Source organism: Centropristis striata, chromosome 18 (assembly GCF_030273125.1).
Source record: "Centropristis striata isolate RG_2023a ecotype Rhode Island chromosome 18, C.striata_1.0, whole genome shotgun sequence".
NCBI lineage: Eukaryota > Metazoa > Chordata > Actinopteri > Perciformes > Serranidae > Centropristis > Centropristis striata.
Window position 1 is genome coordinate 16564659 of NC_081534.1, and position 14773 is coordinate 16579431.

At 37.1% G+C, this 14773-nt stretch overlaps 1 protein-coding gene across 1 annotated transcript in view; it reads right to left on the reverse strand.

Moving 5' to 3' along the window:
• Positions 1 to 3137: 3137 nt before the first annotated feature.
• The window catches only part of usta (uronyl 2-sulfotransferase a), a 67132-nt gene continuing 55496 nt past the window's right edge, over positions 3138 to 14773 (reverse strand). The window contains exons 6-8 of the mRNA XM_059357050.1: positions 6410 to 6507; positions 6143 to 6300; positions 3138 to 5010 (exon numbers count right to left, since the gene is read on the reverse strand). Coding sequence (XP_059213033.1) covers positions 4718 to 5010; positions 6143 to 6300; positions 6410 to 6507 — 549 coding nt within the window. The 3' untranslated portion in view covers positions 3138 to 4717. The remainder of the gene's footprint in view (positions 5011 to 6142; positions 6301 to 6409; positions 6508 to 14773) is intronic.

The window sequence follows — 14773 nt, forward strand, 5'->3', positions numbered from 1 at the left end:
TACATACTTTACATACTTTAATACTATATGTAATAGTATTAAAGTAAAACTAAAATAATGCTCATAGTGTAGGTTGTCCAAAAAATGCCATAGGCATTTTAAAATTTTAGCATTTTTGACAAAAATTGACATGCTATAGTATGACTTTTTTGAGGGTAAAATTTTTGGACATCCCAAAATATGAAGTATTTTCGCTATTTTTGGACAAATTATATTACAAATTGTATTAACAGAGTATATTTTGGCAATTTCTAGCATTTTTAGGCTTTTTTGGGTTAGGATAATTTTTGACAAACATTGATATAGGATGGTATGACTTTTTTCAAGTTTTGAACAGTGCTGATATGATGTTTTTCAGACATTTCTGGCCATATTATGCTTTCATATGTATTAACGGACTATAATTGACCCAATTTAAGCATTTTTAGGCATTTTAAAATTTGACCATTTTTGACAAAAATCTAAAATTTTTTGAGGGGGTAATTTTTGGACGTCCCAAAATATGGTGTTTTATGACATTTCTGGCCACTTTATGTTGTAATATGTATCAACAGACTATAATTGATCCATTTTAAGTATTTTTAGGCATTTTAAAATTTGACCATTTTTGACAAAAATCGACATGTTATGACTTTTTTTTTGAGGGTGTCATTTTTGGACATCCCAAATACGTTGTTTTTCTGACATCTCTGGCCATATTATGCTCTAATATGTATTAACATACTATAATTGATCCATTTTAAGCATTTTTAGGCATTTTAAAATTTGATAATTTTTGACAAAAATCGACATGCTGTAGTATGACCTTTTATTGAGTGGGTCATTTATAGACTTCCCAGAATATGGTGTTTTTCGGTCATTTCTGGCCATATTATGCTCTAATATGAACACACAGTGTATAATGGACCTATTTTAAGCATTTTAGGCATTTTAAAATTTGACAATTTTTGGACACCCCTAAATGTGTTTCTGATTTTTCTGGCCATATGATGCTCTAATATGTTTCAACAGACTATACTTGATCCATTTTAAGCATTTTTAGGCATTTTACAGTTTGACCTTTTTTTATTTTATTTTTTAACAAAAATCAACATGCCATATTATGACTTTTTTTGAGGGGGTCATTTTTGGACATCCAAAAATGTGGTGTTTTTCGGTCATTTCTGGCCATAATGCTATGCATTAAGAGAGAATAACTGAGCCATTTAAAGCATTTTTAGGCGTATTAAAATTTGACAATTTTTGACAAAAATGAACATGCATGGTATGTATTATATTGAGGGGGTCAATTTTTGGACATCCCAAAATATGGTGTTTTGCTGACATTTCTGACCATATTATGCTCTAATCAACAGACTACAATTGACCCTTTTAAAGCATTTTTATGTGTAATTAATTTTTAAAAAAGTAACTTCTGGCCATATTATATCGATACATATATTAGTATTTCCATAAAAATAAAGAAAGTTTTTGATTAAAAAGTCATAATTTAGATTGTCATCAAAATTGTCAGCAGACAGTCATTGTATATTATGACATTAAATATCAATTGTTTCACAATTTATAATTAACTTTTACCTACTTTTCTTAATAAAATCAACACGTCACCAACAAAATCATTCTAGAGTGACACTTCTAGAATGATTTTGTTGGTGACGTGTTGATTTTATTTTACATGCCGTGTTGTTGTTGGTTTTACTGAACAAAGTGAAGCAGAAAAAGTGTGATTTCTATGTTGCCAGGTTTACAAGTAATCAATAGCAAGCCACTGTGGGATAGAGGCAACAATACCATGGCAATATACTGTATGAATGCTATGTATCATCCAGAAGTGCAATAAGAGTCATACACTGTGTATACATATTGAAATGACAGGAGCAAGATCAGGAAGACAGGTGAGGGCGGAGCATGACGTGTTCCTTAAAAATAACTGTTAATATCAGAGGATAGGCCGTGTTTTCCTGACTACTGCATGGAAGGTCATTTCACAGCTGGGGAGCCAGAAGGAAGATGAGTCGAGGTTGGGTGGAGTGATGGACAGGCTGCTGCAGGAGAGTGAGAGCTACACATGTGGTGAGACCAAAGTGGACCATGGTCTGCTGGCTGCTCTCTTAGTAGCTGACAATCAATCTGATGTGTGAAGCAGAAGGAGATTTTATTTGAGAATGAGGTAAGGTGAAGCATTTCTGGAGAGAACAGGCTACTACAAACCTTTTCATACACGTTAGGGCAGGGCAATTAATCAGATTTTTTGCAGTTTTTTTGCTTGCAACGTTTCTGAAAACAAGATAATCATGATAAAATACCTAACTGATATATGTTGAATATAGTTTACCAAAATGTTAAACATATGTTTAGTAGTTTTCAATTGGTTTTGTCAGTGCATTTATTTATTTTTGATTAAGATTTATTACAGTCATGGAAAAAATGATGAGACCATTATAAGAGTTTAATTTCAGAACTGATATCTAGCCATATTTCATGGTTTTCTTGATAATAATCAAAATTGTTATCAAGAAAACCATGAAAAATGGCTAGCTCTTAAATTAAACTATTATGAGCTATTTTTGTTGTTATCATTATACTTGTCCAAAACAAATATACCTTTAGTTGTACCAGGCATTAAAATAAACAAGAAATTAAAGAAAACAAGGGTGGTCTAATAATTTTTCCATGACTGTATATCTAAAGTTTAAGAAAATTCATTGGTAAAAGACACTTTTTAATTAGAATCTTAAGTTAAAGGCATATTATGCAGGAATTGTCGCTTACTGTTTGAAAACAATACATTTAAACTTGCTCCCTTTCTACAACTGAATGAAAGCCCAGATTGACTCTTATTTTGGTCATGTTATTTTGGCATTTTGCATTGCTTTATTCGTATTTAGCAAGGCCCAGAAATGAACACAGCAAAATAAAAGGCCAATAGAAAAATACAGGCAGATGGGAAGATCTCTGCAGATACAGACACTTCTATTATTATTTTATTATTATTATTTAGTAAAACCCTGCATATTATTCATTTAGAATTGTAATCTCAGTATTGATCAATATAATTGTGAATGTATTTTTTGCCATGATTGAGCAGCTGTACTACACATTTTTTCACAAAAACCAAGTGAAGCAGAGTCAAGAGCTGCAATAGTTAGAGGACATTTATTTTGAAAGACTGTAAAACAATGGACTGCATTAGTTGTTGTTAACATGTTTTCAGCTCTAGATATAAACCCATTTTAGACAACCTTAAAATACCAAGAATAGTTTCATAGCCACCAGAAACCAAAGATACAAATCATCAAGTTATTAAACATCTTTTTTTCCTTCCTGAGAATCTTATCTGGAATGCAAATGAATACAAAATAATAAATTAAACTGGCAAAAAAGGAAACACTGAACACAAACCAGGACAATGAAAAGGTACGGACGATGGAGATTAGGATGGTAGAGTGAACTACGCAGATGACAGTCACATATTAGCTTATGGTTACTGTTCTCTGGATGATTTGTACATGACAAACATGCACTCTGAATAGCTGCTGGAGGATTAAAAGTTAGTGTTAGCCAGAATTGGTAACACATCACACGCTTTCATGATAATATTTTGAGAGGGAAAACAAACCCTTCAACAGTAACATAATCCCATTTCAGATTAAAGGTAAATTAGTATCCAGTTTTGTGACCAAATCCCTCATTTTGCTGCAGAATTTTAGGAAAAGTCACCTCAGAAAAAGTGCAGTATTTTCATACAGTTTTAAAATGCATTGCAGTAGAAGCTTCAGTATTTGGCAATCTCAATCTTTGAAACTTTGGATTGAACAAACTCCATAAATTCTTTTTAGTGTTTGACTCGAAAACAAATGACCTGTCCCAAATAATAAATCTATGCTAAAATAAACTGCTGGTTTGGTCAAACTCAATCATTCATGCACACACAGTTGGAATTCTTTGAATTCATAATTGAGTGCTTGCTGTCTAACCCTCATTTATACCTAATAATATTTTACAAATCATCTCACAACTCCACCAGCTGTGCACAGAGGTTTCCTGTCAGTTACTGGAACTCAAAGCGAGGTTTGGCACTTGCAACAGTCCTAGACAACTAATATACAAAAAAAGGGTTTTGGTACTTGTTTTATTTGTGGATACCATTTCCCAATACAGCTTTTAGGACATTAACCCTTTCATAAAGTTTGAACCTCTTTCTTGGGCTATGTCTTTGAAGTCCTCTCTTACAGTAAACACCCAGCGACCAACAGTTAGAATATTTCCCAACATGTTTAGCTATCCACCTGTTGCGCTAATCTCTCCTGGAGATTACAGCAATATTTTTATTTTTTATTATTTTTATTTTTTTACATAAATGAACCCAAAAACCAGCTCATAAGAAAACTCGAGTCAAGCAAGTTGAGCTTAACATTATATTCCGCTGTCCTTCGTCAATTTTTTAAATAGAGCATTTTGTCCTTCCAATTACTCAACCCTATAGTCCTCAGTGCTGAGCCTGTCATGATCGGAGTCTATTGCAGATTGAAAGCAGAGCCCGTAAAAACACAAGCATCAGGATCCACACACCCCTAAACACACCTCACTTTCTTTAGGAATGCTGAGAGACGGGGAAAGCTCCCCTTAGCCCTCAGGCTGCCTCCAGCTATCTCCAGCCAATTCTAGCCACCAGCTATTTTTTTTTTGGCTACATCCACTTTTCATCAGACAGCTCTTAGGGATTGACCAGCCAGCTGTTGGCATCCTCCAGGTCCGTATCCAGCTCCTCGTCTTCATCCAGAGGCTCTGGAGTTTGGAGGGCCAGCTCTCGTAGGAAAGCGGGCGGGTGGGCAGGGGGTTGGGAGACAGACTTGAGGCCGATTTTTTTCTTCATGAGGTGGAACTGGTCTCGGATGAAGTTGTAGAACTCATACTCATAGCGCATGCGGTGGTAAAGCACCTGCAGGGCTTTCAGAGTGGGTGTGTGTTTACGAACTGTGCCTGTCATGTTCCCCATCTTCTTATGGTCTGCAGAAATAAGATGGGAGAAAAAAGTTCAAGAGACAATCTTGATGGGAATCTAAGCAACAACAAAAAATAATAGATCAGAGCATACATACAGCACATTGTAAAGAAGCAAAAGCAAAGATTCTAAAAATATTCTGGTATGGTTAACATTTTTTCCTCACAAAAAAAGCAGCATATATATACATTTATATATATACACACACATATATATATATATATATATATATATATATATATATATATATATATACATATATGTATATATATACATTTATATATGTATATATATACATTTATATGTATATATATACATTTATATATATATGTATATATATACATATATATATGTATATATATACATATATATAAATATATATATATATATATATATATATATACATATACATATACATATATATATATATGTATTCATTTTTTGATTAATTCATTATTTTTTTGCTATAAATATATGTGCCTAAAACTAACCAAACCTAATCTTTTAGAAGGCGTGAAAACAAAAAAGTTTTCTAGCTTCTAGTTTTACTTCTGAGTTTTGCAAGCCATTGAATATGCACAGTAGTTTTTCTTATAGCGGCGCCACCCACAGGTTCCCACTAGGCCCATAGACTTTGAGTTGTGATGACACCACAATTTTTTAAATTGCTGTCCTGTGCTCGAGGAAATTTTTACAAACATAAAACTGTCATGAAACTAAAATTCACAAAGTTCATTAAGAGTCATAACTGACCTTGTTTGCAGTTCAAGGTGTCCTGACTTTTAGAGATTACTTTTACTATTGTGGTCTATTGAAAATGCTTTTTGGGACGCACTGCAATTTTTCAATCTAATTCCATAAATGGCCAATGGAAAAAATGGCTGCAGGAATGGGCAGCAGTGCCAAATCCAGTTTTACAATACATCCATGGCTCAACTCCATCAATTGACAGGATTGGTTCTTTAGGTATGTGTCATATAAAACCCTGGCTGTGTGATGGTTTTGAGACTGATATTGGCACACTGCAGTTCCAAGGTAAAAATATGTTTACACAGTTAAAAACTTGATTTTCAATGGAAAGTCTGAAGGAAGAAAGCATTTTAACGTAAACATAAAAAAATTAGAACGTGAACCCACCAGGGCTCTTGTAGATGTTGAGCACTCCAGTAAAGTAATGAGGTAAAAGCCTCTCCAACATGAGCAGAACATCCTCCAGCTCCTCCAGGACACCAACAAGAAGATAGTTCTCCTGCACATTCTGCTTGGCTCGCTCCAGAGCCCAAACTCCTGGCTCCCTGGTGGATAGAGAGGAAAAAATTAAGAAAACAAAAGCAGCAACAGGCCATACTATGACATGATTTACCAAAGTCTAAAACATCAAATGAAAAGGGAATCTGTGGATACCTGCATTGAGGATGCTGTCCACAGAAGTAGGGAATGATGTAGAAAACTCTGGGGTTGGAGCACTCTGGGTAATTCTCTAGAATACACACATTGATATCCTGAAAGCAGAAGCATAAAAATCTTTTTAATTTTCCAGTACACATTCCTTAGCGTAGCATAGTTCTTATGCAGCAGATGTAATGATTTGTTTCTGCCACTAGAGGGAGCCAGACACCAGCACTGCAGTCAACTCCCTGATAGCCATCATATGAGAAGTGCTGCGAAAAACCACATCCTGAGCATAAAGATAAGCTCTGCTCCTTCACCTCAGCTGCTGCTTGAGCAGCTTGAGGTGTCAATAAGGACAAAAAACATATACTTGTATATGAACTTATGCTCACTTGAAAAAGAAATGCAATATAAAGTGGATACTATGCTCTAGCTGCAGACATCAGACAGAAACAATAGCTCATTTTGCAGTGATCAAGCAGGGATGAGCTTTCATGTTTTATGAGTGAGAATTAAAGTGATTAGATCAGAGCTGTGAACTTTAAAACACCCCCTGTCTAAATGTGGTAGCCATTAAATAATGAAAGGGGGAAAAACACAGTGGACAGATTAAAAACACACATGCAGGAGTGGAGCTGGCCAGCCACTCAGTGCTGTGGAACTTGCAGTCAAATCCGTGTCAGGTGACGTAAGCCTTATGGATGGCAACAACTCCTGAGCAACAAAACACTCCACGAGGCATGACTCACACACACACATAACACATACGTAGATACACTACATGTGCTCAATCGCACATACAGTAGCACCAGGTTATATGTAAAGGTGTTGATAGGCCTGGGGTGAAGGAGAATGAGATCTAAAAGTGGAAACAAAGTGTAATGATTGCGTCAAAGCTTGTCTTAAAGATTTGTATTCTGATAAGTCGGTGATTTAAAACAGAGCAATTTGTCAAAGCCAACACCAAGGCCAGCATGCTCCATCACAGAGATTAAGTTGGGTCAGACAGGACCGGAGGCCCAGACCTTCCCAGAGGACGCAGTCTGCTACTGAGGGTGAGATGTGAGGGGCCTGCGGATGAACACAGGGAACCAGGTGACTGAACTGTCAAAAACGACTCACTGACAGGGGTGCGAACATGGATAAAGGCAAGAAACCATGTGTGTACGAGACGCACTGTGTGCTGTTATTCCACAAGGTTTGCTGTATGTTGCAGACTTTGTTCAGTTTAATATGTTGTATTTTATTTTTAAACTGCATGTATATGACAGCATGAAGATTCATTAAAGGCGATTTTTGCTCTGTGTTGGGTTTTAATTGTATTTTATTTAATTTTCTGTTTTATTTTTGCTTCTAACAATTATGAAAGCAAAATAAGTAAAATGATCCTTGTGCATTCATGCTCTAATATTTTCAAATAATTGTATTTATTCATTTTTTTTTAATCTCTTATTTTAACCTTTTTTCCCTAAAAGACACGTTTTTTAAAGTTCAATAAATGCAAGATGTTTCCAAAGTAAATTATTAATTTTGTTAAATACTAATTATGTCAATATTGAACAAAATTATCATTTATATGGTTTTTGCCAATATTTTTAGCCAAGCAGCCCTAATTGTTGCTCTATAAGACAGTCTACAACAAAAATAAATTTATAGCTGTATTTAACATCTTGATTTCTCTTGAGCTTCTTACAAGGCAGCCATGACTGGAAGAACATTAAGGCCCAAATACATAAGCTGGGATGACATAAATTATGCACTTGGTCAGTTATTTTTTCCTTGCAGCTAAAAACTGTAGCACAATTGTGTCTGATTCACCAAGCAGCTGCAGGGTTTGGTTGAACTTTATGAGGGAGCTGCACTACGCACCGGGAAGAGGACTTATTGGTGATCAGTGAAGCAAATCACTGGAAAGCTCTTCAAAGACAAACCACAACAAAGAGGAACCTTTAGAAAACAGTCCAGCGTTGCACTATTGTTAGAGTTTGGGTCGTGGCCACATTTCGGGTATGTCTGCCCTCTTTTACTTTGAATCATAATTTCAAGAATTTGTTGTTTTTCTTTCTGTTTCATTATTAAAAGAATGACTGTGTCAGTGCAACCTGTGAATAACACAGGTTGCACTGACACAGTCATTCTTTTAATAATCATGAGTGTATCCTCTTGCCATGTGTTCAGTTTACTGTAAATGGTGAGTGTTATAATCCTCAATAATCCAATGAAATGTGTGAGACACGATGAGTCACATGCAGAGATTTCAAAAACAAAAGTTACAGTTGATGCTGACTTAAACTCAACTGCAATACTGTTGCATTTCACACACTTGCCCCACCAATAAACAGATACTGGGAATGGACTCTAGGCAGCATTTCCCCCCACAATGACACTAAATGGAGCACAGCACAAAAGCTCCATAGAAAATGATGCCAAATTATGGACAGAAAAGGTGAGAAAAAGCAAGTGAGAGCCAGGGACAAAGAAATAAAGAAAGGCGGACAGGAAGTGACACGTGTGATGCAATTCCCCAACACACATGGCTCACCGCCAGGAAGTCCCTCCTCCACTTTGCTCCGACACTTGATACAGGACCCTTATACCTCAGCATTTAGGGGACCTCTGGGAACCCAGCCACAACTCATTCATATACAATCAAATACCCACACACACACAGCCGATAGACAATACACACTCTCTTTAGAGGACCTATTAGTATTTCGAAGAGAGCTTCTGTGTGCACACTCAGGCTCATTGTTCCTATTCTCAACGTGGATTAAGCCAACTGAGCAGTCACAGAAACTGTAGCAAAAAAGGCCCTAATCTCTACGACGGCCTCCTGTTTCACTGAATGGAATGTGTACATGAATTAAATCAGGAGTAATTGATGATGTAAACCTTTCCCATGGGACAGTTTGTCTCAGCATTCACCAGGGAGCATGGGAGTGGTACACCTGGGTCAAATCACATTTAAACTCGCACTAACTGATTGAATTACTTTTAACTTACAACACAAAAACTGTTGCGTAAGTTGCCAATCACAGAATTTGATTAAAAAATGAAAGGAAGATACTGTTTTAACTCTTAAAGCTGGAGTAGGGTTTTTTTCTGGAAAAGGATAAATAAAGCTCTCACGCTGCAGCTCTCTCTGTCCTATTAGCAGAATATTTTTTGTTGTCAGTTTTAGACACTTTTTGATAAGTATGTCTTCCTTTTTTGAGTTGATTTGCAGTGCAGGTAGTTTTTGCTGAGGCTGGAATAGCAACATTTACTGCAGGATTTTCTGCCATTGAATCAGGCTTTCACCATCTGAAAGGACTTGCACTTGCATCTGCATTTGTCCTCTCCTGTGATTGGCCAAAGTCTCCCATCACAGGCTACATTTTTAGCAGCAGCAAACTCTGGTAAGATGCCATGCAATGTCTATGGAAAGCTGCTACAAGCTCAGTGAGCTGCAACTGTTTGACTAAACAAGAAATAAAAGGTGTGGATGGTTTCACTTTTGGCTTCAAAATGTGCTCAGAGAATGTAGCCCAATGATGCCCAAAAAAACCTTCCTACTTCCCTCCACAAAACCTAATAGATCTGACCACTAAACTTCATATGTCGGTTACACCTGTAGGCAATATACCCTGTGACAGATCCACCACCTCCTGTTTCTAATGTGAAGGCATGCCAGGGCATGAGTGATGCCAGTAAAGCCTCACCCGTTATTTGTTTTTCAGTGTGTATGTGTCATTGTAAATGTGGGGTTACCTGAGAACAGATCATTTCCACTTTCTGTGGGAATCACACCTGATCAGACCAGTATTTCTAATCTGTGAGAACTAACCTGTTCTTTTGGATAATATTCTCACGTGTATATGAACAGAGGCATACACATGCAAGGGAGAGGTTGATTAGCCACTCTAAACTGCTCCATTTGTATTTATTATTTTTTATATGTGCATATAAATACACACTTAACACTGTACAGTTACTAAAATAATCTAAACAGGTCAGTTTGAGCTACCTTTTTAAAACCCACTTCATTCTACTGTAAATAAAAGCTCATAAGCCCTCAGTGACAGTCCATGCATGTGCTCACTCCCATGTGTGTACACAGTGCGTTCAAGTGTCCAGTGCATGCCTTTGTATAGTGTAGTGTATGTGTGTGTGAAAAGGGGTGTGGGGGACTGACGGAAAATCCAAGTCGACCACAGGAATGTCTCAGTAACACGTGCATCAGGTTCCCTCGGCCCCGGCTAGCAAACTGACAGTGTTCTTTCATTGACACCTCTCATATACACCCAGCGCAGGGCAGGCAGGGCTAATGCACACCAGGCAGGGGATATATTCAAGACTAGTCCCAACTCAGAGTGTTGACATAGCAGGGCACTCACGCTGATACACACACAGATGTTTGAAACGCTATACTTGCGCGGATATTCATCTCCTGGCCTCAAATTATGACCTCTCAACAAAACACACCAAAGCTTTATTTTAGGCCCTATTTTGGATATCGACATTGCATCAAATAACTCACTGAGAGATGACACAGATGATGAGAATGAATGCTCCAGTTTTATAGGTTTTTCTATCACAATTAAATAACCCATTGGCTTTAAAGCCTATTCCTTAAAGGTATACTACACAGAAATAAAAATAAAAAAAAACAAACCTATAGGTTCATAGAAAAAAATCCTTCTGACCCACTCAAAGTGTGTGGTGGTGTCCGTATCTGCAGAGACCCTGCCCTCTGCCGGAATTTTCGCCTTTTACGTTTGACATTTCTGGGTATCACCCTTTGGGCACGAAGCTATCAAAATAGTAAACACAAGGCCAAAAACATATCACATCACATCACATTCTGGGGAGGAGGGGCCATGTGTGAATGTTGTGTTTACAAACAGTAAGTAAAGATTCCTGCATACTATGCCTTTAAATCTAAATTGAGTCTTAATCTTTGTTCTACCACATTAACACATTAAATTACCAAATATTAGCAGCTATTTGCAGCTATTATGTCTGTCTGTGACTCTTCCTGCTGTTTCCTAAAATCATGCTTTAGCCTGTAAATGGTTCTTCAGTGAGCTTCAGCACATTTCAGGCTCAGTGTAGCAGTCTGCTACAACTGCAGTCTGCAGCATTAGACAGATGCTAGTGTGGCATATGCTTGCAGTCACTGTTTATAGGTATGATTTAGCACATAACTGCAAGCTGTTTTTGCTGATTAGGTAAGTTGGCTTGTCATAGCTGTTGAGCACAGTCAGTACAAATAAACAATACCGAACAGCAGCAATGTAAAGCAGTAAGAAAAGAAAGCACAGCAAAACAAAACATAATTGTAGAGACACTTCCATGCCGATATAGCAACATGATATTTATGCAGTTGGTATGCAGCAAAAACCTCAGTTCTACATATTTCCAGAGAACGAGTTGATTATAAGCAATGGGGAAGAGGCAAGCAGTCACCTCCGGGTCTGAAAAGCAAAGCCAATGTGGAATTCTTCCTAGTGGCCAGCACGGGGCGGCTACTGGTGACAAAAAAGTCTGATTGTATAGAAGATTATGAGGAAATGACCATACTTTTCACTTGATTTATTATCTTAGTAAACATTTCATAATGAATTTATGGTCCCAAACAATAGTCTCAAGTCTTCAATACAGAATGATGTTCATTTTGTCCCATTTAGAGTAGAATAGATGAATAAAGCGGGGAACATTTTAGAGCGTGGCTATTTTGTAATTGGTTGCAACCATGGCACACTTCAGAGTATTATTCTTAGGACTTCTACCCTTTAACAGTGTGTTTTTAGCTCAACTAAGCTAGCAGTATCTGATAAAACTCCTCCTCCACAGCTCCACCCTCTTGTCCAAATACAGTCACTTCTGGGACATAGATGGCCAAAATGCCAAACTCAAGGCCTCAAAACAACAGTTCACAATGTCACAGACTTATAAAACACCTTAGAGACTCAGGGCAAAACATGCTGTATTCTAACTACCTGAACTCAGAAGTGAGCGTCAACAATGTCATCACTTTGGAAAGTTTTAGTCATCTTTAAACCATGTTAAGGACTGTTGGTCCTCATAAATATAGGACACACACACACACACACACACACACACACACACACACACACACACACACACACACACACACACACACACACACACACACACACACACACACACACACACACAGGTAAGCCAGTCTGCAGCCACACAGCCTCCCCCTCCCCTTTAACTGTAGCAAGGGGCCCCCGTGGTCTGCATACTTTAATAACTCAACTCACATGGTTCAAAACTCCAGGGAAAGCAGTGCAATACTTAATTACACCCATTCAGACTCAAGCCAAAATGACATTCAGTCCTCCAGTTCGCCTCTCTGCATGGCCTTCTGAGCTCTCAGGGTCTGTAGAACTGTGGGATGAATGACTAGGAGCGTGTCTGTGTTTAGGCCTGACTGTATACCATGAATGTATTGATAATCATTGTTTCATCATCAAGTGTTTTTGTTGTTCAAACATGTTCTGGTTTTGCATTAGACCTGTAAATGCTCTCTGTACTGTATGTCAATAACTTAAACTGTATTTCAGTAGCTTCTCCACAGTGGAAAACTCACACGGAGATAAAAAAAAAAAAAAAGTCAACTTGAGAATTAAAGTAAGACTCTAAACGCCTTTAGTATGGAGCTAAAGGGGTAAACAACTCTGCAAGGCAGATGTAGGATAGAAAGTTTCTGATGTGGTTATACTAAATCAGGTCTCTAATTGGAATCATAATCAGATTTAAATATTAGGTTTAGCGTCAGGCTGCCGTGGCCTTACAATTTGCCTTCCTGCCTGCAGCAACACCATGTGTAAAACATCTTCAAAGAGAGCAGAGTGTGGTTTTGATATATTTCTGTATTGAAGAAATGTTCTGTTGCTTATATTTTAACATTTAGGGGAAATCATCTCAAGAGAACAACAAACAGAGGTCTTAAATTCAACAAATCTGGCTTACACAGGGTATGGTATCAATGAATGCAGAAATTAGTGGTGATGAAAAAAAAATCTATTTCAGTAGGATTGTTGTCTTGTTACGATCATTTGTGAAAGATTATGCATTGTGTTTATATAACATAGTACAGCAGTCAGTATCACTACTGTGTCTCTGCACAATGTTTATAACCCCTCCTTGGCTTACAGCCTCCATAATTAACGTACATAAAGCTCATACCAGAATAAGAAATGAGCGTACAACATTTCACTTCATGTCTCAACTGAGCGTTAGGTTATGAAACCAGCTGGCCTGCAACCAAAATAGACACAGATTTAAAGCGGTGTTATTGGCAAACTAGAAACTCAGTCATAAAGTAACTGTGCAGCACTGTCAAATACTGCAAACGCATTAGTATATCAAACCATAAACATCCGAAGCATTGATTTAGATAATGTCTATATGAGAGTAAATGGGCCTGTGGGTATTAGGACCGAGATTAAAGGCGGATAGAGAGGAAAAAGGCTTTGTTTGACTCTTTAAATAATATTGTTAGAAAAGTTTCTCCAGTACTAAGTGTCTGCTAGATATAACATTTTATACAATTTTGAGATGTTTTTAGTGAGGGACCTTGTCAGTTTTCACATATCTGAAACAAGGTTATGGCCAAGGTGTTGTTAATCTGTAACATTCCATTCTGCTGAAACTCTGAATGTCGCCCTCGTCTCGTTATTTGTAGCATTTGTTTGACTCCCTGGCACAATTTGTCTGTGAGAATCAAACCTTGAAAACAATCCTCCTTTCCTCCAGTGCCCTTTTCTTATCTATCTACTCTCACGTCACCAAAATGACTGGAATGTTTTAACTGACAATAGCCAGGTATCCATCGGAGTGTATTGAAAATGTTGACAAAGTTTTAAGAAGTTTTGAGTATCTGGGTAAGATGCCTCCTCAACCTCTTCAAATGCATACATGTTTGAAATAATGATGGTTGCCAGTAAAAAAGCCATTATGACACAGTGGTTGCACGAAGAGCCGCCAGAAAATTGTACACAGTATAATATTCTGAACAAGCTGATTTTAAACTCAACTAAAAATAAAATAATACAAATAAAAAAAGACAATGCAAATAAATATTTCTTTCCATCCGCTACTGTTATGCAATTAACAGTAACTCATTGAATTGAGCAGGAGGTGGCACAAATTCTTCAATCGCAAAACTATTACAGTATACATTGAACAAGAAGTGTACACAACCAGATTAAAAGAGCATCAGGTGAACATCAAATGGCAAAAAACTTGAGAAAAAAAATGAGATTTTTGTTTTGTTTCATCCTACTTGCCTCGCTCTTTCTCAATCTCTGTTTAACAGACTGCTTACAAGCAAACTACTAGGACCCTTTGCCTCACTCTCAC